The sequence below is a fragment of the Rhipicephalus sanguineus genome, chromosome 5 (genome assembly GCF_013339695.2).
Source record: "Rhipicephalus sanguineus isolate Rsan-2018 chromosome 5, BIME_Rsan_1.4, whole genome shotgun sequence".
Lineage (NCBI taxonomy): Eukaryota > Metazoa > Arthropoda > Arachnida > Ixodida > Ixodidae > Rhipicephalus > Rhipicephalus sanguineus.
Window position 1 is genome coordinate 184,397,692 of NC_051180.1, and position 27,972 is coordinate 184,425,663.

Consider the following 27,972-nt stretch of genomic DNA (forward strand, 5'->3'; position numbering starts at 1 on the left):
TTTATCTCGAAAAAACACTTTTTTATGTGGGGTAAGCTATTTGGAGATGTTTTATGAGGGATAAGTACCGAAATTATTTTCCTTCTTGCATATGACCTACTTCATTTCTCTGAAACGGGCGAGCTAAAAGTAAATAGACCAGGCGCTTATATGTAACATCTCGCTATTCCGTGCTTTATTTGCTTTCGTTACTATTTTATGTGCCAAACGTTACTCTGTAATCTCAGTAAAAAATGTAATATAATAAAATCAGAGCTCCAGAGCGGGGAAACGTCGTTGAAAGTAAAGCCCCCTATAAAACGAAAGGACTGCATGGAGTCGATACATAGAATCCCTATAAAGGTACATTCTTCTTCCGTGACTCTGTGACGGCTCCCAGTGGTCATGAGGCGCGAGATGGACATGCGCAGCATGCTTTGTGTGCCCACATTGTTAACGTCCGAGCTTTCGTCTTGTTCCGCCCTATCAGGGGTCTGAAACTCACCTCAGCTAACGTGCTGCATTCACGAAAATTACCTCCCGCAAAGGCTAGGGCAAGACGAAGGAAGGAGCGTGGGAGGGGGGAACAGGTCGTTTTAAAGCTACTGTGATTTCACAGCAGACCTTTCCCATATCTCATATACGTGATCATTTCTGAAGGGGCTTTGGCGGCAGGATTCCAACAACATATCGATACCCATAATGACTAAACTCTGGACGCCGATTCTGAAGTATAGCTTTTGTTTGACGGTTATGCATCAACACACGGTGACCGCAAGGGGTGCCTCACGAAAAATGTGCTTTCGACCTGTCATGTGCGGGCGGAGGGCCGCTAGCGAGAGGTCCGCGAGCCGCGTGTTTAAGGCCGTATATAGTGCGCTATATACTGCGAGAGCTACATGATACTGCCGCAACAGCGTTGGAATGTGCAGGAATAGAATAGGTCCAATAAACAAGGCGTGGGGTGAAGTATATTCGCTCGAGGAAATATCTGGCTTGAAAAAGGACAATGACAGATTCCGTGCCGGGTGATGTCCCCTTACCTCGAAACATATGGCTTCGAGAAGCCTAGTCGCGCCTTTATTACAAAACTCGAACGAACCCCGAAAATATATATCGAAATCGATTCGTCCACCTCCTGCCAGTCCTAACCGCGTAGTCCAATGGTCACCTTCTACCGGTACAACATCGTTGGGAAGCCATAAACCATTATAATATGGAAAAAACGAGCACGGTGCAAACCGTGCATAACATACACTGCTGAAAACTGCAAGGAGAAGCCCTCAAAGAGGAGTTTTATAGATGACATTGAAGGGTGGCACGGCGTTCGGGAACGAGACAAGTGAAGGGAGCTGGACAGCTATGGTCATTCTGCAGAGGTCTACAAAGATATCTTAGATTTGCTCCAGTGGTGGAAGTTAAGAACAACGACTGCCGACGCCTTCGCAATTGGCAAGGCAGATGTGGTACGCCCGTGCGGCCAGCGCGAGCAGTGCAAGAAGCTTTAGCGCGGCAAGATATGTGATGCAACAGCGCATGGCATGCTTAAAGCAGGAACCTTTTGATACTTTGATTTTTTCGCAGAATAACATATGAAGAAGTAAACTATAAACTATGCCATAAGAAACTTATAGACTGTATATACTAGCAGTGGTGTGGTATATGCAAATAATGCTATGACAAATAGTTTTTTTCTTCCCTTTCGGCTGCTTATACGCATACACGTGGTGCACGCGGTTCCATACCTTTACCTAGTTTAGTGTATTTACAACAACGGTCACAAATTTGGTTTTTTTCCTTCTGTTTCTCTTGCCGTGGCAAGGTGCTACAATGGTGAAAACGTGCTACATATCGAGAAGGGTGCACGATTGGCTTTGTGGTTAGAGCATGCTATAAATTTCAGTAGGCTATAGAGTGCAATAAAAACAAAGTGAAATGAGCGTTTTGTCCTCTGCCAAACCAATCTAGAACACATGCACTGGCGGTGCTCCGTGTTACACGGCGGCGAAGTCATCACGCAGTCCAAATGGGAGGCTGCTATTACCAGCTCCGCGTTAGAAGAACAGCTATATGGGCAGTCCAACGGGCCGCGAGGCAGCAGAGAGACTTGGTCTTTCTGTTCCGATGTTGGAACGGCTCGCAACGTGCTAGAGCTCGTTCCGATGGACCATAATGAAGTTTATCCATCCATCAATTCATCCTTTGTTGTTAATGCGGCTCCCTGTCGAAGCTGAATTGGTGCTGCAAATCACTTTTCTTGCTACAATGTCTGGTACAAAACGCCCTTCATGATCCCCAGTGTATTTGCAGAAAAAATGGGTACAGTATACCACTGCCGAACAAACATTCATTGTATGCAGTGTGTCCGCTCAACTGTTTGCACCATGAGCCCCCTTTTACAAGAAATTACCGTACCGTATGTTAAAGTATAATTGTTAGCGAAACATGCGCCAACAAAGCGCAGATATTTTGTCACTTAAAACACCTTGCTGTCGATTCCATGTTCGGGCACCATCACCTAGATTACTGGGTCGGGCCGCAGTCGGGCCTGATCTGTGGTCGGGCCGGGCCGGGTAAGCGAAATTATTTCTCGGGTTCGGGCCGGGCGTCATTTTGAGTCATCGGGCCGGGTTCGGGCGGGTAAACTTGAACGAGTTCCGGGCCCGGGCCGAGAATCACGGCCCGTGCAGTGCTCTACTCAACAGTTCGATATATGTAAAGGTTCGTTAACGCGAGAGCACCACTCCACACACTCTCGTCGTAAGGCGAATGTTTTCAGTGCTCCCGAAACATAGCTCACACGGCCCTCTTGACGAGATACACTGTTTCCTTCAACGGTGAAGCAGACCCATACATGGCACGTGTCGAACGTCCACAAGATGGCGAAATCAGCTTCCCGTACATTAGCGCTAAAACTGAATACCATACAGGCGGTTTCAGCGAAGGAACAAGGCCGAAATCAAACGTGTTCACACAGCCAGCTTCGCGCAAACCTCCAACGAAACGTGCAGTACGCATAATTTCTAAACCAGACGCACGTGGCAATGGGGACTGCGCAACGGTTCCCTTCGTTCGCGTAGCTCGTTCTTCCACCGGCGCAGCAAGTGCTTTCACGAGGCGCGCCTTCGCTCGCGCAATCACGCACCGCGAGCGTGAAGCAGAGCGTGTTATCAATGATCTCGCAATGACTGCACCCCTCGGCGGCCGGGAATATAGCAGCACTCGCAGAGATCGTGCCGTCGCCAGGGGTTGCACAATTTGCCTGACGAGAGAGCGCCGCTTGGCTCGTGCCCAAAGGCGGCAGCAGTGCTCGCGTAATATCACCTCGCTATCGCCGTCTCGCTTTACATTATCTCCGGAGTTCACACATAAGCATACAGCCTAATCGCGGCGTTCGCGAAATTCCGCCACAGCGGCGAGGTGACGTACTGTGCGGTGGGCACCTAATAAAACGAAGCTGCATTAACCCCGCTAATCTCTCCCGAGAAAATTTGGAACTTCGCTCCGTTGGTAGCCACGAGCAGAAAAGGCTGACCGCTCAATACACAACGGACAGCCACGTTACCGACATGTTTGGCTCGAAATAGCCTCATTAGTCAGCAGAAATCATTGATAAATTGTCTCTCTCGGAAGTGACGGACGCGGTCGGTTTGGGTGCGTTTCAGCCGGCAACGCAAAGACCGCGTTTGCATGGAAAGCTCCCTTCTGGCGCAAGCAAAACCTTGCCGCAGGCTGGGGAGAAATCGAAGCGTCGCAGTAGCCATTACGAGCTACCTCGCACGGCCACTGCCACTGGCGGCAAGTGGACATCGCGCGAGGCTCGTTTGTAACCACGCGCGAATTCGGCCCCGTGGGCTCTGGTGTGCCGACAACAAGGCGCGTGCGTGCCGCCGCATGCATGCCGCGATGAATATGCAAGGCTCGATTAACTCACCGAACACGGCGACGCGCTGGCTTCCTGACGCCACCGGACATTCGGACAGCAGGCGACGGGTTTTCGCTGGCTTTTCACGCGGTCGGGAGCCGTTGTTTCATCGTGCTCGAGTTGGTTTCGCGGCCCAAAACACTCGCAACCACCGTGCCCCCAGCCCACTCCCACTCACAAAATTTCCATGTTTCGTGGCGACGGGCGACGCCAGTCGGCGCGACTGGTCGAGCGGCTGGTAGCCTCGAACCCGGCGAACGGGGAGAGCGGCGGCGGACGCTGTTTCGGTTTCACGAGCCGCGCGATTTCGACGCGCGCCATCGCGTAAAAGTGCGGTAGGATTCCCGCCATGTTCCCGCCGCATTGACGGGAAATCGAGCGCAACACGACCGAGATTGCCCACTTAGTCTTATGCTATTCCTGCCGGTGTGCGCACTTGTACGAATGCATATTCTTCGAACGTTCATGCGACAACAGTGCTTCGGCTTCTTGTACACCGGTCATTCTGCATGCTGCATTAGGAAATTTGACTGCCATTTACAAGAAGCTGTAAAACCATCAACAAATTGTCGAAGAAATCTAATGATGTCGATTCGTCACATATGTGTTTGAGTGCCACGGTGGCCTATAACGGCAATTGCCAAAGCGACGAAATATGAGGTTTTTTCAGTGGGAGATTTTCTAGTTATAGATGCGCGACTCATGAGAGCAACAAAAACAATGCTATCCGGCACATCTTGCATTAAGGTATCCGCAGATAACCAGCAAAACATTCATAACATTTCTGGATATCTTGCATGTCCATGCTTGGTGCCAGCCAGGCCCGTAGCCAGGAATTTTTTTCGGGGGGGGGGGGGGGGGCATTTGCTGAAAGCTTTGACTATTTGAGAAAAACGCCTATTTTCATTATTTATTTTCAGCCAAACACCATGTACCATAAAAATTTCGGGGGCGGCCCGGCCCCCCCCCCCCTCCCTGGCCTGGTGCCAGCATGTCCTAGAACAACAACCCAAGGTTCAGGGGGGATGGAAAGAAAGGCGAACAGCGCGGCACGCTGTTTTCATCGCGCTCTGACCTTGGTGGCAATAAAAAGATGTTATAGTGTGTCATGGATGACTCTAGTGGCTTTTAATTAACATCGAGGCTACAATTAACCACTTGAAAAGAAATGCGAGAATGTAGATGCACCGCACTGTTCGCGTTTCTTTCCATCGCGATAGTACATCTCTGCAAAGTTGTACAATGTCGCACATATTTTATTTTTGCTACGTTTTATCGCACTGTAACCATACGTACAGCAATGACGAATCACTTCTCGTAAACCACACACACAAAAAGAAGCACCCAGAAGTCTTTCTCACAAAAGTTATAATCATGAGAAACATTTCAGTAACGTACGTGCGTTGTCAGGACAGTTCACAAGACATATGCATGTGATACATGTACAGTCGCGCCCCATATGAGTTGCAACATGCTGCCCGCGGGCAAAGCGGCGGCGACATAGAAAACAATCAACACTGTTTCAACTCTTCCAAAACCAATTTCACGTTTGCCGGTGTTACAGTGTAGGCTTGGGGCCCCTTCAGCGATGGCCACCGTGTTGCACCTCATATAGAGCGCCACTGTACGTGGTTTACCATAAACGTCCGTCCAACATCTCTTGTCGACTCTCCATCCTTTTCTATATCATGCTAGTTTTTCACCCTTGTGAACTGATCGTTAAATTCCTTACTTCCATGCCTGATGAAAAAATCCGTAAACAGGGAGTGGGTGCTCGAGCCGACGTTTCAACAAGTGTCTTTTTCAAGGCTGGAACTCAAGGTTCCAGCCTTGAAGAAGACAAGTCCACTTGTCGAAACGTTGGCTCAATTGAGCCCCCACCCTGTGTACGGATTTCTTCATCGCAAAGCTTCCATCTTCCCCTTCCTGCCGTTTTTTGTATTTCCATACCTGTAACTCGGCACGCCAGCAGCAAGTTGATGTCGTGTAGGCTGTCAAGTGCCCACATGAATTTTTCTTCCATGACTATATATCTATTATAAACAGTTATTGCTGCCAAGACTTCACAATTCAAGACTTCTTCCGCTTAAATGCATAGCTTCTATGGATTATGCAGTTTATTTGATAAAAAATGTACATTTGTTTTTCCCCTAGCTCTTGCATTCTGCCATTACACTTTCTGCAATGCGTGTAAACGATCGCCTCAGGGAACATTGTAGAGGGAGAAGTGTGGAGGGTTCCTAGATGTACACTGCAGAAAGTGTTATGGCAGTGATGATCCTGGTGTTATTTCCAATGCTGACCGTAGTGTAGATCACCGTGTGAAAAAGAACTGCGTACCAATCTTTAAGAAATGCACCATTATCACAAGAAGCTCGTTTGCTTCTGTCCTTGACAGAGGTGGCCACGTGGACGTTATATTTCTAGATTTTCAGAAGGCTTTTGATGTAGATCCTCATGACAAATTAATCTGCAAATTACAGTTTCTTGGTTTTCCTACCTGCATCCTGCCTTGAATATCCGCTGGTTTAACGCGTCGAAAACAGCACGTTGTGATTGATGGGAAGCAATCCGACTCCTTCTCAGTAACCTCTGGCGTCCCTCAAGAGTGTGTGCTTGGCCCACTATTATTTCTTATTTACTGTAACGACATAATAGTCGTCATACATGCTACTGTTGATATTCGTCTGTTCATGGACAAACGCCTTATTTTTAACGATATTATACAGTTAATGATAAACTGTTGCTTTGTTTACCCTTAAACAACTTTTTTAAGTGAAACAATAAATGGCGCATGAAAATACACTCTACTAAGTTTGTGCTCCTGTGTACAACAAATAAAACAGTACCCTTGAAGTTTTCGCACTCCATTGGCCAAAGCCCCTTGACTGAAGAGACCGAGTACAAGTATCTTGGAGTTACAATTATTGACAACCTTAATTGGAACACCCACATTTCTAACACCATCTCTTCGGCATTTAGAAAATTATGTCTACTTTGCCATAAGCTTAAACATGCATCCCACGATGTGAAAACTTTGGTCTATACCACTTTTATTAGTCCCAAATTAGAATATGCGTGCACTATTTGGGACCCCTTCCCCAAGGATACAGAGAAGAGCCATGCGTTCCGTTTTTTCTAAATACGACCGAGATGACTCTATAACTGAACTTTTACGTTCTAACGGTTTTCAAACACTTCAAGTGAGGTGAAAAATATCACGACTGAAGCTCCCTCGCTCCTTATTAAATGGTAAATTTTACATAGATCTCGGACCTTACGTAACCCTTTCTGAAATCAAGAAAGCTCGCCATTCCCACTCCCTCCCCTTATGTTGCCAGGACTAACACCTCTTTAAATTTTCTTGTTTCCCCCCGAACTATTGAGGAGTGTAACCCGATACCTTTTCATCATCTGAACTCGCCCGAGTCAATTCAGGATTATGCACTCCTTACTTCCTAGGTAACCCTTTTATTTTTGTGCTATTTGTTTACCTTCCTTCCTTCCTTCTACATTTTTCAATTGTGCCTTGTACGTGTATTTCTTATGTTGTACCTTGCCCCTCCTGCTTGGGCCACATTGCCTGCAGTGTAAATAAACAAAGTAAACTCACGCATGAAATAATCAAGGCTGCAAAAATAGATAGTTGGGGTGATAAACGTATGTCAAGGCCGTCGATTGCTCTATCTTCCGAAGAATTATGTTACCTGCGATGTCAGTGATTGTGTCATATATTGCCTCCTGCGCTGGCGTCACGTAAGGTCACGTGTTCCCTTACATATTCCATTCCGCGGGTCTCAATAAAGCATTGAAAGTTAGTGTTGTTTTCTGTCCTCGTCTGGTTGTTCGCTTAAAATTTATTGGTCAGAACAGAAAGTAGACACTACAGCAAAAGGGGGAAAAAATGAACGAAGAATATGCCACTGCTTAAAAACTGTCTTTAAGACCGGTTCTCCACATAAAGCACAGCATTTTCAACGCCTTTTGTGCCGAGGACAATCTCTGCTGGTGTCCCGAGACCCTTTCCTCCAACAAAGGCCAATTATCAATCCTGTCAATGCATCTAAAAGCTCTTTTCTGGGCACACTGAAACGGCGACTCCCATAGAGAAGATGAGTGGTCTTTTACTCACTGCTACGGTTACAATATGTAGGGTCATTCCAATCCGAAATGAGTATGCATTCGTGAAGGCCATGCCAAGCAACAGGCGACACGAAAGCGTCTCCTCAGCTCTAGATATTTCCGACGAAAAACGGAGCTGAAGATTCGGATCCAAGCTGTGCAGACGAGTGTTGGTGAATTGTTTGAGTTCCACTGTGCAAGTGTGAGTTCATGTGCCAACAAACAAAGCCTCGTTGCTGCATTCAACACTTAAACGATTGACATGCTTTACACCACAACCCTTTTTCGCCAGGCCTTGCTTCATTTTGCTTTTCTCGTCAATCTTTGAACATATCTGCTACAATTATTTGCTGGTGGAAAGAACATCAATGTTAAATTTTTTCGCACATTTTTTTTTACCCTTGGCCCCGCGAAGAAAGGTTGTAGTGTAAAGCATGTCGATCATTTTACTAACTGTTGAATGAATATTGTTGTTTATTGTATTCCATTGTCTTGTAACAGTGTATATATCGGGCAGACTGAGCACTGCGATCTGATCCTGCGAGAGCACTGCAATGTGCTATATTCTGTACCAGGTTTACACTTGTCCTATCATTGTGCAAAATGTGGTTGCATAGCAGAATTTTCGCGCACCTCTGTTCTGCACTCTAATCGTGACACAAAAACTAAGAGAGATTGCTGAAGCCTTTTACAAAGAACACTGATAGCAATTGTGTCAGCTCAACCTCTGTATTACTCTTAGATGGTGAGATCTCGTTTTTGGACGACACAATTTCAGTTGACCCTCTCCCTCTTGTTTTTCTCTCCCCCCTCGTGTTTTTTGGTGGTACGTATTTCTTCAATGAATAAATCAGAGTTTCTGTCTGTGCTTGTTTGTGTCCCACTCCTTCTATGTCCCATTTGTTTGTGCTGCCAAGCTTCCATAATGAATCTATACCAACTGGCCCGCCTATCGACCCTTCCGTACGTTAACACAGGACCATGTGCAACAGGCTCGCAAGTCCAGACGAATGATTTCCATGACTTTGCCCGGCTACCACACGCTACCGAAATATGGTGCAAATACTTGGGCAACAACTGTAAAAATAAATATCTGGTGAGCTTTCCTTGCACAGCTGTTTTCTTTCACGGTGTTCAAAACAGGTGAAATAGTTCAGCAATACGTTTTGTTGGGCTAGTTGGTTCATGACTTCTGAAGGAAAAAATTGTAGCGCAAAGCAACACACGGACAGACAGAGAGATAGCGCCAGTCCCGTCCTCTCTGTCTGTCCGTGTGTTGCTTTGCGCTACAATTTTTTCCTTCAGAAATAGTTCAGACTGGAACGGCTGGAATGTGGGTAAAAGTTCTGGACTGCAAGGACTAAAAATGGTTAATTTGAGTGCTGGGCTTCGACATCACTGAACTATTAATGTTTAGGCCTCCATTGAAGCAACCTCTCCAATTTCACACCATATTTCATAAATATGAAACAAAAGCAAATACATAACATGTGTGCACATTTATTTTACATATGTACAAATCCTTCAGAACTCTTCAGTGCAGATTTTTAAGAACATTCCTGGTGAACAGAGCTGCTTGCGTAAAACCGCATTCAAGTACCTGTTATAAATCAGTACCAACACAGAGCTGATTTAGTTCACAGAACTGCATGCATTGACTTATTGATGAGGTTCAACATTTCAAGCCGCACAATCATGGGATGCCACAGTGTTGTGATCACCATCAACATGCACTCAATGCTTGGTAGACTTTTCTTTTTTCAATTTATCACCACCAAAATGCAGCTGCAGTGGTTGGAAATATACCCTCGAGCTCAAACATAACACACTAACAGCTGAACAGGTTAAACTGCAACCATGAAAAGGAAAGGAAGCATTGCTAGCTGTTTGTAGACAACATATGGAGAATGTTGTTTTAACAATGCAATGAGGTAAGACAGCAAGTTTAACATACACAACTATCTCCACGGTCCCCTTCTCCCAGTGTAACAATAATACACGCAAGAGAGAATGAAGGAAGGGAATTCTGAGGGCTCGTTTCTTTGTTTGACACAAACTTAACGACAACCAGCAGATGAAGCTTCATCATCAGCTGGTTTTCGGTTTATATACTTGGTCTGTGCTTAACAGTGACAGTGAAAGAAAACAAAGAGCAGTCAGTACACTGTTCATAACTGCAGCAATTTGCACTACACTGCTAACAAGCTCTGTTCATTCCATTCTTATAATCCTTGACTTATCACCAGCGTCCCTGAAACAGAGGCAATCTAAAGTCCTTTAAGGTAAACCTTTTATGTTGAAACACCTGCTTACCAAAAGAAACTGCACCACTGACAAACATTAGGGTGCAAACTCCTTTATACGTTTTCGGACGCGTGACGACATTGCTGAAACTCACAATGTGTTGAAAAATAGTTCATCTGGTCAATGCAAAGTAAAACGAAAGAAAAGGCGAATGATTTCAGCCTTTTCATAGCCCTGGCTCACGCTTCGTTCCTCGAGGCATAGCAGAGACTTTTGAATTTGTACAAACACACCAATTCAATAACAGCAGGCCCATGGCCAGGAATTTTTTTCCGGGAGGGGGGGGAGGGGGCACTTGCTGAAAGCCTTGACTATTTGAGAAAAACGCCTATTTTCATTATTTATTTTTGGCAAAACACCATGTATCAAAAATTTCAGCCCCCCCCCCCCCCTTCCCGCTATGGGCCTGGATAACAGTGTTGCACAGGCAGCTTACATTTTAAAGGTTCGACTGGCTTGGCAGCAGAGTGCAGACAGCGTTTTGCCTAGCTGGTTTTGCTTTACAGTACCAGAGTGGGTATTACACTCACTAGCATTTCTGCTGCAAAGGTGTAGGTGACAGTTTGCACAGGCCTAACTAAAGAGTGCTTCCAAACCCTGGCAATACTACAACCCTATGAATGATACCACCTGAGTAAAGTGGGCAGGGATGAAGCTGCATTTATTCGAGTGAATGCCAGTTGCTATGTTGTGCACCTTGATGTTTGACATAATTTTTGTACACTTATTACGAAGTCGTACGCAATTGCTCAATATCAATGTAATATAAAGTTAAACCTGAACATAACAAACTCACATAAAACAAGTAAATTTAAAATCTGATCACTAATATTGACATGTCAAGATTAACAGGTATAACAAATTTAAAAACATTGCCATCAGTAACAGTGTAGAACAAAAAAATGCTCACAATGAACACCGGATATAACAAAGGTATTGTCATGTTGGTTTCAACTTAACAAGACATGCTGAAAGACTAGAGAGTGGTTATGAGCACTCTAGTTCTCAGCAAGCTATTTCCATAGTACAGACTGCTTTCACAAAACATTGCTATGCCAGTAATTAGTATATGGCAAACATACTTTTGCCTCTTCAGACTTTTCTCTTCTAGTGTATAAATAGAAAAAAAAGAACAGCCAACAGGTACCCGCAACAAGGATGAAAACAAGGTATGCCAGCCTACAAGGACGGCATTCTTCGAATGACCAGTTACTCACAGCGACCAACTGCTCATAATATTCTTTTACTGGCTTCTTCACAAACAAATGGCAGAAAACAAATACCTGAAACCACTCTAGCAGAACGTTTTTGCTAAGAAAGCATCCATAACACTCAGGATAGCAGCAACGAAGTTGTCACAAAAATCCCACAAGGAAAAAAAAGGAACATGTGCTCTAATGACCTCCATATACAATAATCAATTAAAGAGGTCCTGAACCACTTTTTCAAGTAATGATCAATTGGCCTCAGTATAAGAGCTTATTGCCTCACGATTCTATCGCCGCAAAACTTTTTTGAATATGTCAAGAACGCGCCGAGTTCTAGGGATTTGTCGTACACTTTAAACACTTCCTCTCGTTTCGATGAGCGCGCTAGAAGACACACAGGGAGGGAAGGCACAAGAGAAAGTTACGTGAGTGCACGTCACGACCTTGAGCGCACGTCATGAAATGTGATTGCTCTCCTCGCTTGTGAATCACGTGCGCGCTAGTGTCGCTAGTGTGTAGTTTCAGCGCACTACAGAATGTGGCGCCCAGCACGTGGGGGCACCCTGTGGCAAGAAGAGCACCCGATCCAAATGCCGCTCTTGATTTATGTCGGCTGTTGGCCAACAGCGGCAATCTGTTGTATGGCACAAAATCTGCTGTATGATGGCGCTCCCAAGAGAGTGCACAGGCCTCTGTATGAAGAGACGGTGCTTGAGAAAGTGGCAACTCAGTGCTCCGTTGTGAACTCCCCTTGCTGCGCATGACTGCCAGATTTGGCCGAGGTGTTCGCAGCAGCGTCTGCTTTCCGTAGGATGTGTTTTTTTCACCAAGCACGAGGGGAGGTTCAGGACCACTTTACTGGAACGTGAAATAATACACAAAAGTCCAACATTCCATATGCTCACATTACTAGGAGATGGTGACAGTGTTCAGGAGGCTAGCCAAAATGATGAATGAGAAAAACAAGACTTTGTTAGGAAAACTTGAGCCCACCAGAAAGTAAAGCGAGAACTGCGATGTAGGCAGGCACAGTCAATGATCTTAGGGTCCTCTCACGGCGTTAGTGTTAAACCTGTTGCTGAAAAATTAAAGATATACGAGGATTTGGTTGGCTGCTTTATGGCCAATCCCTGGAGTGAAAATACTACTACAACTGTGGGCACGTTTTGCAGCAGTTTAACGCTGTCTCACTTGATGAACACTTGCAATTGTTGCTTTTATTAGAACATAAAAAAATGACCAGGTCTCATCGGAGGAGTTGACATTGTTGCACTTGACTATAGCTCTGATCACCAAGTATGACCTACTGACTAGCACAATCCACCATTTTCTTTTTACATCAGCTAAGACTTGCTTTCCTCGTGAAAAGACCAACTGGCAAACTCATAGTATTCTTCATGTCTGCACATTATGCGATTGAGCTCCATAACACGAGTGCCAACGAAGCAAAATGCATTAAGTCTCGATTTGTGCATAGCACTACTTTTTATGCCTGACTAGCATTTGTGAAAAAAAAAAAGAAAAGAAAGGTGCAGATGTGGTTTGACATATTTAAGTTTCCCTTGCACAAGGACCATGCTAAGGTCCCTCTACAACTCATGGAAGCTTAAAAATAGAACGTGCTTATGCATTTAAAACTTAAAGGAAAAAAAAAATTATATTGTGTTTACTACTACTTTATTCCTGCTCAAATGTAGTCATGAGACCCCATTTTACGGTCCACATTGTTCAATGTAACAGGTGGCATGATTAGTTGAGAAAAAGATAACAATGCCTTCATTTGCATTCCTCGCTGTGTCCACATTTGAGTCACGAGTAAGCAATGGCAACTGATCTCGAAGGCAAGGCAAAGTCATAGAGTTGACAGAAACAATCGTACAATACAGGGCTGGTACAGAAAGGAGTACAAAACACAGAGTACCACTTCTTGTACACCAGTGACACTGGGTAGTCAAGACCGTTGGCTCACACAAAGGCAAGTTCAAAAAAGTCTTTTTTTCTTGGCAAACCCGGCAAGCAAAGTTGCCAAATCTTACAGTGAACAATCAGGGCTATGAAAAATGACCATTTTGTAATATTACACAAAATTAAAGCAACAGTAAGTACAAAATGCTTTGAGTTTAGCATTAAACAGGAACACACAGGTCACTGTACACACATTACTGCACATTGCACAGAAGTTAGTGTTACCCCTAATCAATCAAAGACATAATTTTGTGCTTGCAGCAAGCGTATGATCTGGTTATGGTGGGATCAGCTAACTACTGTTGTGACCACAACAGCGATGATAACATTGTTACTTTAGTAAAATTGATCACTGTCCAAATGTTAAACAATGCATAAGTGGCTTATGAAATTAATGTATACATAGGTTATAAGGCTTATGGCCACTTGTACAAGTAGGCACCTCCACATGGCTGGCCTAGAAAACATATCACTATGATGACAACATCATTTTTTTCAATAGTCACACCCTCTCGTCTCTCAAAACAAACAGTTGATAGCAATGGCTGAAACCTTAGGGATAACAATACTGAATCAGAACACCAATTAACATTGACAGCAAAGCACTGAAAAACCAAATGCAGTATGAAATACAAAAAAAAAAAAAGATAAATGTTACACACTCAATAACACACTACTGACTCGGAAAATTCAGTTGAATTTATCAGTAATAATAATTATGGGGTTTTACGTGCCAAAACAACGATAAAACCATGTGCCACAACTACCGAGGCATGCCATAGTGGGGAACACTGGCTCACTTTTTACTACTTCTGACCAATTTTGACTGGTGTTCATTAACATGCACCTAAATTTAAGTACATGGGTGTTCTTTTGCATTTCGCCCCCATCGAAATGTGGCCAGCATGGCCGGGAACAGAACCCGCGCCCTCGAGCTTAGCAGCGTGATGCCCTTCGTGCTAAACTACTGCCACGGGTGGTCAATTTATCAAATCCCTGTGTCTAAAACAAACATTTCAAATGCAAGCAAGCCCCCCACCCACCCAATTGAATTAATGTTTCTAAAGCACAAAATTAAATAGAACACTCCAAGTTTCCTTACAGGAACGCAGGAATATTACAGGAATACAGGAATATTATCACATAAGAAATCATAAAAGAGAACGTTCTTGTGTTATAGGGGCTATAATTAGTTGCAGGGCGACAATTTATTATGAAATTTTTCTCTCTGTAGATTATGCATAGCTTTGTTGCAACAGCAGTACTTGGTGAATGTGCCAAGTAGCTGCCATAACTCACCAATGCTGTTTATGTATTTATGATGGAAAAGGAAATGTCCAGAGAGAGGCTGCTGCTTGTTTATCCTGTATAAACAATAATTAACAAGGTTCCTGCAGTAAATTTGTGATTTTGTACAAGAGTGCCACTATTTCAAGTTTTGTCACACAGAAATTATGATGTGAGGAGAGTCTACTTTGTTCGTAACAGTCGGGTAGCCTGGACTGCTGGCTACTTCCCTCAGTGCCTACGTGCAACAATTAAAGAGGGTTATTCGGTTCTCAAACAGCAACACTGACTGTTGAACATCATTACACAGAGCAACACACAGAAAATGCAGCACTAAATGCTGTAGCTATCAAAGCTGCTAATGGAAATCGTCTTTCACGAGCCGTGGCCATAAAAGATGTGTAAAACGTCACCAAGGTTCAGTGTATTCAGAAAAACAACCAAGTTTGCACTTAGTTAAAGTTATTAGTGAAAGTAAAAAGTGCAGGTTCCCTGTCCACAAGAAAATACTAAGAAAAGTGAATTGGTTCCACCTGTTAAACTAGTTCCTTTTTTACTCATTCCGCGATCATTTGCTTTCCTAATATGCTACACGACTATACGAGTGCTTGCATAACTCTTTGCTATAACTTCAACGCCATCATTACACACGTAGCGAATAGACATATCACTACTGGTGTCCGTATTGTGTACTGTTCCCACTAACAGTGAAGTTACTATCGTTAACTTTGGGGCTGTTCCCCTAATTGTGCTTTGAACGTTTATGACTGAGCTCGCAGGCGTAATAAGTATCTACAATAGACAGCCTGTTTCGACCCGACAACCATCTAATGTAAACTAAATCACTCAAACATGGCCGGCCAGCTGTTTCAAGCTATTTTAACTAGTCTCGTGTTCTTTGCCACTCAACTCTTATTACGGGGCAGGGCTCTAAAACTCTAGAAGCCTAGCCCTGGGGGCAGAAACAAATTGTACACTACAATGAAGCTTGGACCTCAACATCAAGTTACGGCCCACCTGTGTTCAACTTCTCAAGTCATGATATTTACTTCACATGTTTGCAAAAGCGTGGCCAACAAACAAGCAATGTTCGCTGGCTATGTTCAAGAAATGCTGCACGGCCATGTTAAATGTTAGCTTTCGCATCAAAATTACGTGCCCATTACTGAACTGAAACCAACTGTTGAATAGGCGCCCTAGCACTTGCTGCCAACAGCCAGAGACAGCATCGAAACTATCTAAAGTGTTCACAGTGTTCGGCACACAATCTAGTTACCTAAAATACAAGCTATCAGTGTCACAATGAACTGCGTCTTAAAGGATGTGGGCGAACGCAGTTCAATTTGAGTGAGAACTCAAGAATACGTTTAAGAACCATTGAGCTGCACAAGTTTCCACAAGGCTTTTGCTGGACTATCACTACCAATCTGAACAATACATTAACAGCACGAAAGAATAAACAAAGGGCTCTATCTGTGTCCCCTTGCTTTGTCCTTTGTTTATTTTTTTTTTGTGCTGTTGATGAACAAGGATTCAATGGGGGCTAGTTGGTACTGCATCGTTCTTGTTCTGCGCTAGAAATGGAACAGGGGGACGACATGGGAACACAGACGTGCGCAAACTTTCAACTGTTTATTTGCGATCAAAGCTCGTCAATATATACACAGACATGAAAGGGCAAGACGCAGATACAAACGTGACGTAGAACATAATAAGGCGTGCAAAATGGAAGAGGGTGCAAATCTACAGATTTCATGAAGACGCGTGTGTATTTACGTGATGGTTGTCTATGAAATTAAAAGCGGGCTTTCCCAGAGCCACGGAAGGAGAGCTTACGTATGTTGATTGATCATTTTTTTGCATGAAGTAGGCCTCCATGATTTCTCGCCCTTTTTTCGATTTGCTGTGTTCCAAAACCTTGGTGTCGCTGAACATAGGCTTACACCCGCAACGTGCGCAGTGCGCTGCTAAGTGCCCTGGAGACTGTAGCATTTCAGTCGCGTATCTATGTTCTCTTAATCTGATATTTAAGCATCGTCCCGTCTGTCCAATATATGATCTTTCGCACGTGAGGGGGATCTTATAAACTACGTTGTCCACACAATCCACATACCGGTTAGCATGCCTTATCCTGCAGCTGTTGCTAGATGGTTTTTCTTTTTCGGAATTAACTTTTTTGCAGAGCCCTTTCAATTTCAAAGGCGCTGAAAACACCACTTTTGTGCCGTGCTTTTCAGCTATCTTTTTTAGGCCATGCGAAATTTTATGTATGTAGGGTAACACAGTCACCTTCTTCCTACCTTCATCTGTGTTTTTGGCTGCAACCTTTCCGCCGCTCAGGCCCTTCAAAATCTTTTCAGCGACGGACGCTATCATAGAAGGGGGGTAACCACTGTCTCTGAGTCTAGAGACTTGACGCATCATACTGTTCTTGATGGTATGGGGGCACGACTTTCGGATAGACTGGTTGACGTTGGAGCTAGCTATGGCCCGCTTCACTAATTTTGAGTGTCCCGAATCGTAAGGGAGCAAACTCTTTTCACTTCTCGGTTTATACTCCCAACATGTATGTCCTGCGCTAAAAGTTAATGAAATGTCTAAAAACTGCAGGCATCCCTTACAGTTGAAATGCCAGATAAGGGATGCCTGCAGTTTTTAGACATTTCATTAACTTTTAGCGCAGGACATACATGTTGGGAGTATAAACCGAGAAGTGAAAAGAGTTTGCTCCCTTACGATTCGGGACACTCAAAATTAGTGAAGCGGGCCATAGCTAGCTCCAACGTCAACCAGTCTATCCGAAAGTCGTGCCCCCATACCATCAAGAACAGTATGATGCGTCAAGTCTCTAGACTCAGAGACAGTGGTTACCCCCCTTCTATGATAGCGTCCGTCGCTGAAAAGATTTTGAAGGGCCTGAGCGGCGGAAAGGTTGCAGCCAAAAACACAGATGAAGGTAGGAAGAAGGTGACTGTGTTACCCTACATACATAAAATTTCGCATGGCCTAAAAAAGATAGCTGAAAAGCACGGCACAAAAGTGGTGTTTTCAGCGCCTTTGAAATTGAAAGGGCTCTGCAAAAAAGTTAATTCCGAAAAAGAAAAACCATCTAGCAACAGCTGCAGGATAAGGCATGCTAACCGGTATGTGGATTGTGTGGACAACGTAGTTTATAAGATCCCCCTCACGTGCGAAAGATCATATATTGGACAGACGGGACGATGCTTAAATATCAGATTAAGAGAACATAGATACGCGACTGAAATGCTACAGTCTCCAGGGCACTTAGCAGCGCACTGCGCACGTTGCGGGTGTAAGCCTATGTTCAGCGACACCAAGGTTTTGGAACACAGCAAATCGAAAAAAGGGCGAGAAATCATGGAGGCCTACTTCATGCAAAAAAATGATCAATCAACATACGTAAGCTCTCCTTCCGTGGCTCTGGGAAAGCCCGCTTTTAATTTCATAGACAACCATCACGTAAATACACACGCGTCTTCATGAAATCTGTAGATTTGCACCCTCTTCCATTTTGCACGCCTTATTATGTTCTACGTCACGTTTGTATCTGCGTCTTGCCCTTTCATGTCTGTGTATATATTGACGAGCTTTGATCGCAAATAAACAGTTGAAAGTTTGCGCACGTCTGTGTTCCCATGTCGTCCCCCTGTTCCATTTCTAGCGCAGAACAAGAACGATGCTGTTGATGCTTTGTGCCTTCGTGTTAATAAGACCACCTGAACAACTGGACCTTTACACCCAACTCACTACAGAAACGACCTATGTGCTCTTTCTTCACAGCCACAGGGTTAACTAAGCACCGAACACTATGTCCCAAACCACCTTGCACCAGCGCATGAAAATTCTGCACCCATCAGAGAACAGTCAAGATTTCAACACCCTCATTACAGATATATACAGTGTGCTCAAACTGCGCAGTGCGGCTGTTGTCAACGGTGACGGTTGTCCAGCCATCTTCCATGATGGCAATGTCGGGGCTTCCTTCCGTGATCACTGGCTCTGGTGGTGAAAAAAGAAACACTCTTTTATTATGACATCCAATGCAGATGCAGGAAATTAAACAGTTGAACTGCTTTAGACAAGTTCTTTTTTGAGCAGCCATCAATGAGAAACTAATTATCATGTAAACAGTGACCAGACTCGGCTTCAAGAGGTTGAGAATCTCTTTCGAACTTGTGAAGCAACAGTTTGCAAAGTCCTCTTCCCTCTCTCTTCTTTTCTTTTTTCCCATTTCAACTGTTCTGCTAATGTGGTGTGTTACAGTGGCAATTTCAGGGGGCATTGTCCAGGAAGCATTCTGTGCCCATATACTTTTCCGAGACTGATTGAATGCACAGGTCTGTCAGTATGGTCACGAGGGCAAGCTATCTAGTCAGGGAGTACCCACGTAACATTCTCTCGTCACTCCTTTGCAAAGGTGAAGACCAGAGCTGTAAGTAAATTATACTTTGATTCAAGATTTACCTCCCTCTGGTGAGGGAGGTATATAAGCAGTCTCTAATTCACATTCGTGTTTGTGTTGCACTCTCGTAAATTTTTGCAGCGGTACCTCCGGATAATGTACTTCGACAGTATACTTGTTCCCATGAGCCATTTTAGGTATTGGCATGCACAATGTTGATGTCTCGTGACGTCGTGGTACACCGGCCGGCTCTTGCCACATGTGAACAGGACCAGAACAAACACATCCTCGTTTATATAAGAGGCAGCGTCACAGCAGCTAACCTTACTGAAAAAGCTTGTAAACTTTGTTGCGCGCCAACATTGCACTAATGAGAACAATGCCATGTGACATGTTGAAGCCAACTTTAGTATCAAATTTAAATGCATTATGCTTTCCAACCTACTATCTGTGGCAATGCCTATGTGGTAGAGAGACTCATAAACATATAATCAATGGCATCCAGGGAACCAAAAGAAAATTGAATTGGACAGATAAATGGCCAGTTAAGCATTAGGTGCACTACCTGCTGCACCATCTCAAAATGATGGCTGCCAGATGCTGTTCTCAATGCCAGAGAGGCAGGCTCACAAGTGCTGAGCCATGAACAAGAAAAAGGAGGTTCTGCCTGTCCTCTTATTGCATGCTGTCATCACAGCATCCCAGTGTCATGTGGCAAACGCTACCTTCGCAAGACTGGGTGATCCACAAACAACGTAGTGAATGCACAAGTATGAGATTCAGTCACTAGTACTGTAAGCCATTCCAGAGCATACATTTATGCAAAGCACGTGCGCCCTGCTAATGTTCCGAGACGAAAAAATATTGCAGATTGATTGTTTAACGCTACAGCATCGGAAAAGAGTCAGATAAATGTGTTATTTCTGCATTTACCACACTGACAAAGAAATGGTGAAACTATCTGTGTTGAAAACTTGTGTGCCACAAGTCTTTGATGAATATAGTTTGTGCACGTAGCACAATTCAAGCTCTTGCTGCAAAAAATTTGCAAATTTATCAAGTAAAAGCAGAGTTATCACTAGAAACACATGCCTTCTCTGCCTTTTCATTGCCACAGGCAGGCTGAAAGCTGGACAGGGAAGGTGGCCTTAGAAGGGGGTGGTGTGCCACCCAAAATTTACTTCTTCTCGCATCATGGCCTTGTGCATGTTAAGTTCTTTTTTTCTCCAACTGTATCGGCCGCTACTTCTGGTTAAAACATGCGCTGAGGCACTGGCATTTGGCAGCAGCCTGCAGGCAGTATCTGACACAGTAACCTGCCAACACACTGGTGATGAAATAAACCGATACCTGGTGCACTTGCTGACTGCATAGTTGGGACAACATTGTGGTGGCCGAAGCTTGGCTGTTTTTGACACCAAATTGTAAGTACACAGTGCAATAACACTTGGCTCACATGTGCACGTCAGCTGTGCCTCATGACTAGAGGCCGGATTTTTAGGCACTAAAAAAGCGCATTTTAGGCGCCAAAAAGAGGCAGGCAAACACGTTTTAGGCCTCCAACGTCATAAATGTAGGTGCAATAAATTTTTACATAAAAGCAAAGAATTTCAAAACAAGCACGTGCGCGACCTTAAATCTACGACAGGAAAGCAAGAAAATGCTATTGTATGATGCCACAGAGGCGCCAACAGTTGAACATAGCAGTACAATTGTCGTTTGTCCAGCAGTTTGCAGAAAACGATCTCTCCTTTTATTCTCTAGCATGGTGAGTAAACACACTCCTGGGTCTCTTTCTTTTCAGCTGAGAAGGGCAGTGCAGAAGCAGACAGCTAGATCAGTAAAAGGCTAGAAGGAAGGGGTGCCTCGTATAGGCCGGTTCTAATCACGTGGGGTCAATTTCTCCCATGTCGGTGAGCAGCTTTAAGGGGTACTGACATGAAAATTTTCAGTTGTTGTTTTCTCGCGTCAAATGAAAGGTCAAGCCCTCAAGAGCTTATCAAATGTACTGCTAAGTGTGAGTGCACCCTGAATAAAGTAATTACAGCATGCTTTTAACAGCTAGTTTCAGTTCCAACTGTACCCTGACGTCACAACACGGTATGAGCTTCTCGTCACGTGCTCGCGCAAGATGTCGTGACGTTTCCACGGCCGCTCCGCGCCGTGGCTCCGTTGGTGACATACAAGCGGCCATTTTGAATGTTTTGGTGATGCACAAGCAGCCTTTTCGGAAGTTTTGGTACCTGACGTCATCACAACCAGCCAAACTGCTGCGTGAAGTCACCAGAATTAGCACTGTAGCCTGACATCAAGCTAGTGTCGATGTCGGTGGGTGCGCCATAGAAAAATTAACTTTAATATAAAAATAAGATATCTTTTCAGCATTTGCTGAGCTTCGCACTTGCTCAGAGCCGTCTCTGTATACAGGAGATTTGTATGGCAGAGTAAGCTCACCTTCGAAAATGGTGTCGTTACCCCTTTAAAGTGTAAATTACAAACTAAACAAAGGCCGCGTGCGCACCACATTTTTCTTTCTTTTGATCTTCACTCTCCTTTCCCCTGACGGCTCTCCACGGTTTCGCATTCGCCAATCGCTCGCGCCATGTCAGCGCGGCGGCGTGTGGTGGCCGGTGCGTCCATTTCACCGCTGCTAGCGGTTGTTTCCCGGAACTTGGCTGAACTAAAGCCCCTCTATCTTTCAAAAGTAGGGAAAGGTTTTGATCCTACCGCTGTGCCCTGCAATAGGCTGGTTGGCGACACGTGACCGCTCCACCTTTGCGCTCCGCCCTAAGGGTCCAGCAGTGGTAGCGTTGCGCCGGTGTTAGGTGCGGATGTCTGTGTTTTCAAGCGTGGAGTTGGACCATTGTATACAGTAAGCAGGCAGTACTTAACGCGCCTCTCGCATTTTTGTTGCAAACTGGAAGTGCCTGTGTACCTTATGCTTGAGTGGACGCAGGAATTTTGTGCTTGAATTGAATGCTTGGAGCATGACATTCTAGTATATGCCGGGCTTCAGTTGCCTCACCACGCGGAGGACGGAAGAGAAGCTTTCTTTTTCTTTTTCGTTCCCTGCGGTGACAACAATATCTGCTGAAGCAAGGCATGGCTCCACAAAATCAGGCGCAAGGAACTTGTGCCCACATAAAACACCCGGCTATGCGAAGTAACTGATTTTGCAATGTCTATAACTTCAAGCTGCCTTCCGCCTGGCCGGCGTGCATTTGTTCGTGCATATGCATGAGCATTATATAGGCAACGGTATCATTGTTTTGGCATTCTTTATGCTGTAGATGTGTGCCTAGTAATCCTTGTAGAGTCACGCCCCGTATTTTTCACAATAGGTAGCTCGGGACCCCAATACAGCTGCGTTTGTTTATCTCGCCGTGGTGGATTCAACACTAAAAGCTCACAAGGAAAGGACCATTTGAGACTACTTTTTTGCCACACCTTGCCACGTTTTTCCGCACTGCTATGCGCGAGGTCGATCAAGGCCCCTTTGTTCAAGCATTCGGCGTGATATCTTCAATGCTTTAGACAGTTCGAGCCAATAATACTGCAAGACACCGGGTGAAAAAAACTGAAACCGTACGCCATACCGAGCGTCTCTGCTCGTCGGCCAAAGCAAAAGGAATGGAAGGCACCCTGCGAGTGAATGATGGGGGATTAGCGCTCGGCATGCTATATTTCCTAGATCTTCAAATGCCCTCTGGCTGCTGATATTCCACACATGCAATGCTACTCTTTCTCCTAAGTAAACCTATTAGAACACTTTAAAAACGCAATAAGCTTAGTTAAAAATACCGTGTAACTGTAGGAATACTTCCGAACGCTGACAAACGCAACGAAATCAATAATGGTGCGTATACTGCACTGCACACGACAAGAGCGCTAGGTACCCAATGAGTTTTCCAAAAGTAAGATTAAGCTCACAACATGTGTATTTTTTTTTAAACTAGAAAAAAGCACTATTATGTCATTGGAATGTCACCTCTACTTCAAGTTAGGCTGAATTTTAAAACGTGCAAGCAAATAACGAAAAAATAAATGCCCTGCATGGCAGCTGCTTTGGGGAACTGCTCATATGCTGCTTCTGAAACGCACGCGTTTTATTTCAACATTTAACGAGCTCCTGGCTCGTTCAAGTTATTTCCCCTGTATAGTTTAATATTTGTTGAGCATCTTAGGCCCCATATTTTAATAATTAAGCGGTTGAAGCGCACACTCATTTTGATTTCAGGCGTCTGCAAGATGCACGGGAGCAAGCGGCGTGTTGTCTGCTAGCGCTGCTTCTTGGACCCCTCGAGAAGGCGTACATGTAGTTGTCGCTACCTTTCAAAAATAGAGGAGCCTTAGGTTGAACTAGAGGACTAGGTTGAACACCATAGAGTTCTGAACAGTCATCGTTGCCCGGTAACATGAATAACGGTCTCAAAGTGCACTCGAAAGCGAAAGTTGAGGTTAAATAGTGTTCATATAAGCGCCAATTTTGAAAACGGTCATTTATAGGCACTTATACGAATTTAGGCACCAACGCCAAAAATAGGCATTTATAGGCACTATAAAAACACTAAAAAAGCCCTTCTTAACATCTAATTCATGCTCATATATCAAAGTGGGGCGATAGGAACGCAAGGAACAAAATAGGCATTTGCCTAAAATCCGGTCTCTACTCATGGACTTTCTTGGAAAAGTGTTGTAGAGCCCCTTTACGGGTCCATCAAATATTGACCCAGCTTTCTGCCATAATAATGCTCATGGAGGAAGAAAAAACTGAAGAGGGAGCATTACGCCACAAAGCCTTGGCAAGCGAATGCTTCGTGAAGCCAGCAATGTCAGCCCAACACGTCACGTGTGCCAAGGTTACGCAAGAAATTAGGTTTGCCAATACTTTGGGGCTTGGTTCTCGGCAGTTTCTAACCAAGGCACCCTTGTTTGGCTGGCTCGTGGAGGACGTTCAAAAACAAAACAAAGCCGGGAGTGCACTCGAACATTTTGATCACATGTAGGGTTCAATCTCTCCAAACAATTTCCTTCCTCCATGATGTATCTGAAGAGAATAGGGGGCACTCACCAATCGTGAACACCAGCCCTTCCAGCATCTCTCCTTTCTCATCATTGTCTGAAAGAAAAGGTAGTGAAAGCATAAGCAACACATCAACAAATCACACCCATTTCAAGTGCGACGTAATCAAGTGATGTGTCCCCAAGGAACCAAATCAGGCAGAGCACCTTTGACACCGCAATTTTTTATTACAAATAATGTATGTGAAGGGAGAGAGTATAGCTAATAAATGTGTGCAACAACAGCCGATCACATGTCTGTTTCAAGCCTTTGAGCTATTTTGCATACATACTGGATCTTGAATTAAGGTGCATGTATTGCAGTTATGTTAAGGGGGGAGAATCAGCTCGAAAAATAATGGTTTTTAACCTCCAGCCCAGAGCAATGAAATTTTTGCTGTTTACATTGTTCTTGATGCTGATTTCAAATATACTATCAGTTTTTCAGTGAGTCGCATAGTTTTCTTTCTGTATCATAACAATGTGCAAAATGTAGCTCTTTTGAAACCACTTTTTCTGCCACTAAACTTCTAGAGTTATGAGCCATGAATGGCTCACATCAACTGTATAATGCCGAAAACTTACTAGAAAGTGCATATAAAATGTTTCAATGAAAGTGAAAAATTTGAATCTGAGATGCCTTAAAATGTCCAGCCCATGTCATTTGTTACTTTAAGTTCATAATAATTATATAAGTCGTCACATGTAAAGAATTATATGAGGAAATTTTCATACAGATTCAGCCATCAGAAGTACCAACAACACAATGTCCAAACTCGAGGAGCTGCCAAAAATTGCATCTTGAGAAAAACGTATTTTAAAGGTAATATTGAAAGCTTGTCTATGTGGCAAAGATGTGCTTTTTACTGGAGCTGTGCGAATAGCAAAATTTTGGGAGCGAAGCGAATTCGAATATTTTTCAAATACTTTGAAGCACAATTACAGAAAAAAAGTTGCAGAGGATCCCTAAGCGTATCCTTATGAGATAGCAACATGAAAGCATTTCTTTTGGCTAGGCTGATGAAACTGTATGGGTGGTATTCCGTTGTCTTATCGAGAGTGAGGCAGTGCAAAGGACAAATTGTATTTATTTACATGATTCGGTGCAATCAATGTGTTGTCGACAACAATTTACACGTGAATGGAAAAGATGCTATTTCTTCAACCTCTCCTCCTCCTTCAACTTCTGCGGAGGACCAACTGATGTGGCGGACAAGGACGCGTTCCCTTCGATTCTGGAGTTCCTAATCTGCCCCATAGACGAGAATGTATAAGAACATCTGAAATTTTAAACGCTGAAAATTCTCGGCGTCCGATTTTTCTGACTTTCTGCCCAAATTTCAGGTCCGAAACGGGATTAATTAAAGACCCCACCTCCTCTACGTCTATCACCTCGCAGGTTCGAACCAGCACTTTTGTGCGTTGATACGTTTGTGGCCATAGCAGAGTCCGAAGGCAGCTTTGCCGCAACAACAGAATGTGATGGGGCGAGGCATATAAAAAATTTGAAGGAGCACTGTCACCACGCAGTGTGGCCGGTGTGGTGATGTCTTTATGGATAAGCACCAGAAATGCACGAAGGCATGATGGTGGCAGGTGGCAAATTCGCCAGTACGGCTTAATCGCTGGCAACCCTATTGATAAGCATCTTCGGCTGACTGCTCAATAGTGCATGTGGCCGCGCCACCGTTCATGCTGCCTCTTTGTGCGAAACCGCTAACTGCCCCGCACAGGTGCGTTGCCTTCATGAACATACACAGACTGCCATCGCCGTACCCGTGTGCAGTCAGGAACTTAGTGGGTATCACGAACACTTTCATGACAAATGCATGCTTACGGTACAGCAAGCACCCCGGACGGCATCAGCTTAGTTGGCGATGTGCCGCACACAACTAGAAACGATCGGCTGCGTGCAAATGCTGTGTATCGGCGGACATTCTCTGAAGCGTGCGCAAGCGCATCGGGAAAAGCCAGACAAGTCATCCGCTCTTCCGCCACAGTCTTTGTGTTCTGCGTCATCGTTTCCACACACTCCATGCGAGAGAGTCGTAATCTATTCCGCACTTTGCTGGTATCGGCGGCGCACGTATTACGCGGGGTTCGCGGCAGGTACCGAATGTATTCACGAGAGCCTGGGCGTGCACCAAAATGCCTGATAAGTGTACTGGGAGACATTAAAGCTATTTCGGACGTGGCTGTGGCGATTTGACTGCTTGAGCGGAATAAAAAAATCTTCTGGAAGTTCGAAAAATATACAGTCAATTTTAGAAGAGTAGAAATTTGGGCCAGTTGGTGATGCATACTTGGTAAAATAAAGCGCAATAGACGGGACAAAAAGAGGTGAGACAGATGGGACGAAGCGTTTCATCCTGTCTGTCTCACCTTTTTTTGTCGCGTCTATTGGGCTTTATTTTACCAAGTATATACGGTCAACATCCGATTTTTCGGATTCCCTAGGGACCGCGAAATCGTCCGAACTTCGAATAGTCAAATTCCGATGCAAATACAATCAAACAGCAAAAACCATTAGAAAATATTCGAAAGCTCGAATATTCGCACATCCCTACTTTTTAAAATTAGTTCTCCCTTCATGAGAGCTTGGGAGTCATGGTTATTTTGAGCACGCGGCTTTGGTGAACTACTCACGCAAAATGCAATGGCAAGCCGCCAGGTGACATTTTCCAGGGGACTCTGAGCTCTATGTAGTTTTTAAAAGCCACCTTGTGCGCTCTAAAAGTGGTTTTAACCCATTTCCAGTTTAAATATAATCTTGATTTTTTTTGCCATGGAAGTAGAGAAACTCAACTTGACAAAACAAGTAAAAACAAAAAAATATGTAATTTTTGCAAAAACTTGCGTTTTTCGAGTGGCACTCCTAAACACTTGTTCGATAGCATCGGCCAATGATTTTAGCTGCTCTTAGCATAGTGCAAAGCAAACTCTAAATCCATGAAGGATAATACGTTAACATGTATCACTGGAATGTAGAAAGGGAAATGGTAACAGTATCAACACAACAGTATTAACAGCGCAAGCTTTTTACGGAACAAGAATACAGGCAAAGGAAGGGAAAATCGTCAACCAACTGTTTGTAGCACAAAGCTGCAAGGAAACCCAACAGATTTTCCAGAAAGAAACCTTCTTTGTTGGCGAAAAACTCGTAGAGCAAGCGACACGGAAAAGCGTTGGTTGATGGTTACAAACTATCGGTTATAGATGGTTACAAAAAATCACACCATCTCCCGCTAAAGGGGACCATGAGGCGATGCGAAGCAGTGTTTCGGCATGTAGAGCCCGCGTTTCAGAGGTGGAGTGGTGAGGCGGAAAGGGGAGAGGGGAAGTGGAGAGGGTGAATGGAGAGGGGGAGGGGAAAGGGGAGGGGAGGAGTGGAGAGGGGAAGTGGAGAAGGGTGGGAAAGGGAAATGAGAGGGGGAAAGGGAAGGGGAGAGGTGATGTGGAGAGGGAAAGGGGAGAGACGGAGTGGAGAGGGGAAGTGGAGAAGGTTTGCGCATGCGCAGTAAGGGTGGTCACGCCGCACACCACCACCACCACCGGATTGAACTCCGCCATAAGATGCCTCACATCTAATATTCCTCTTGGTCTGGGGATCAAACCCAGTCCAGGATGACTGTTATTTAATGTAGGGCATATCTCACATGGCCTTTCTAACCTCACGAGTAGTTGCACATGAAACTCCA

General features: G+C 44.5%; 2 protein-coding genes and 1 long non-coding RNA gene across 4 annotated transcripts in view; 1 reads left to right on the forward strand and 2 right to left on the reverse strand.

Moving 5' to 3' along the window:
- LOC119394503 (uncharacterized) overlaps positions 1–4,121 on the reverse strand; it is a 146,385-nt gene extending 142,264 nt beyond the window's left edge. Inside the window, 1 exon segment of the mRNA XM_037661808.2 lies at positions 3,914–4,121. The gene's annotated coding sequence lies outside the window, so the exon portion shown is untranslated.
- Positions 1–27,972, forward strand: part of LOC119394506 (uncharacterized) — an 82,384-nt gene that overhangs the window by 35,525 nt on the left and 18,887 nt on the right. The gene's annotated exons all lie outside the window — the stretch shown is intronic.
- The window catches only part of LOC119394504 (methionine aminopeptidase 1D, mitochondrial), a 28,934-nt gene continuing 19,450 nt past the window's right edge, over positions 18,489–27,972 (reverse strand). Inside the window, exons 5-6 of one of the 2 annotated variants that reach the window (XM_037661809.2) lie at positions 24,285–24,332; positions 18,489–18,810 (exon numbers count right to left, since the gene is read on the reverse strand). In XM_037661809.2, the coding sequence (XP_037517737.1) occupies positions 18,665–18,810; positions 24,285–24,332 (194 nt within the window). In that variant the 3' untranslated portion in view covers positions 18,489–18,664. Of the gene's footprint in view, positions 18,811–18,961; positions 19,242–24,284; positions 24,333–27,972 lie in introns of those variants that run through there. The other variant, XM_037661810.2, reaches the window with a different exon arrangement.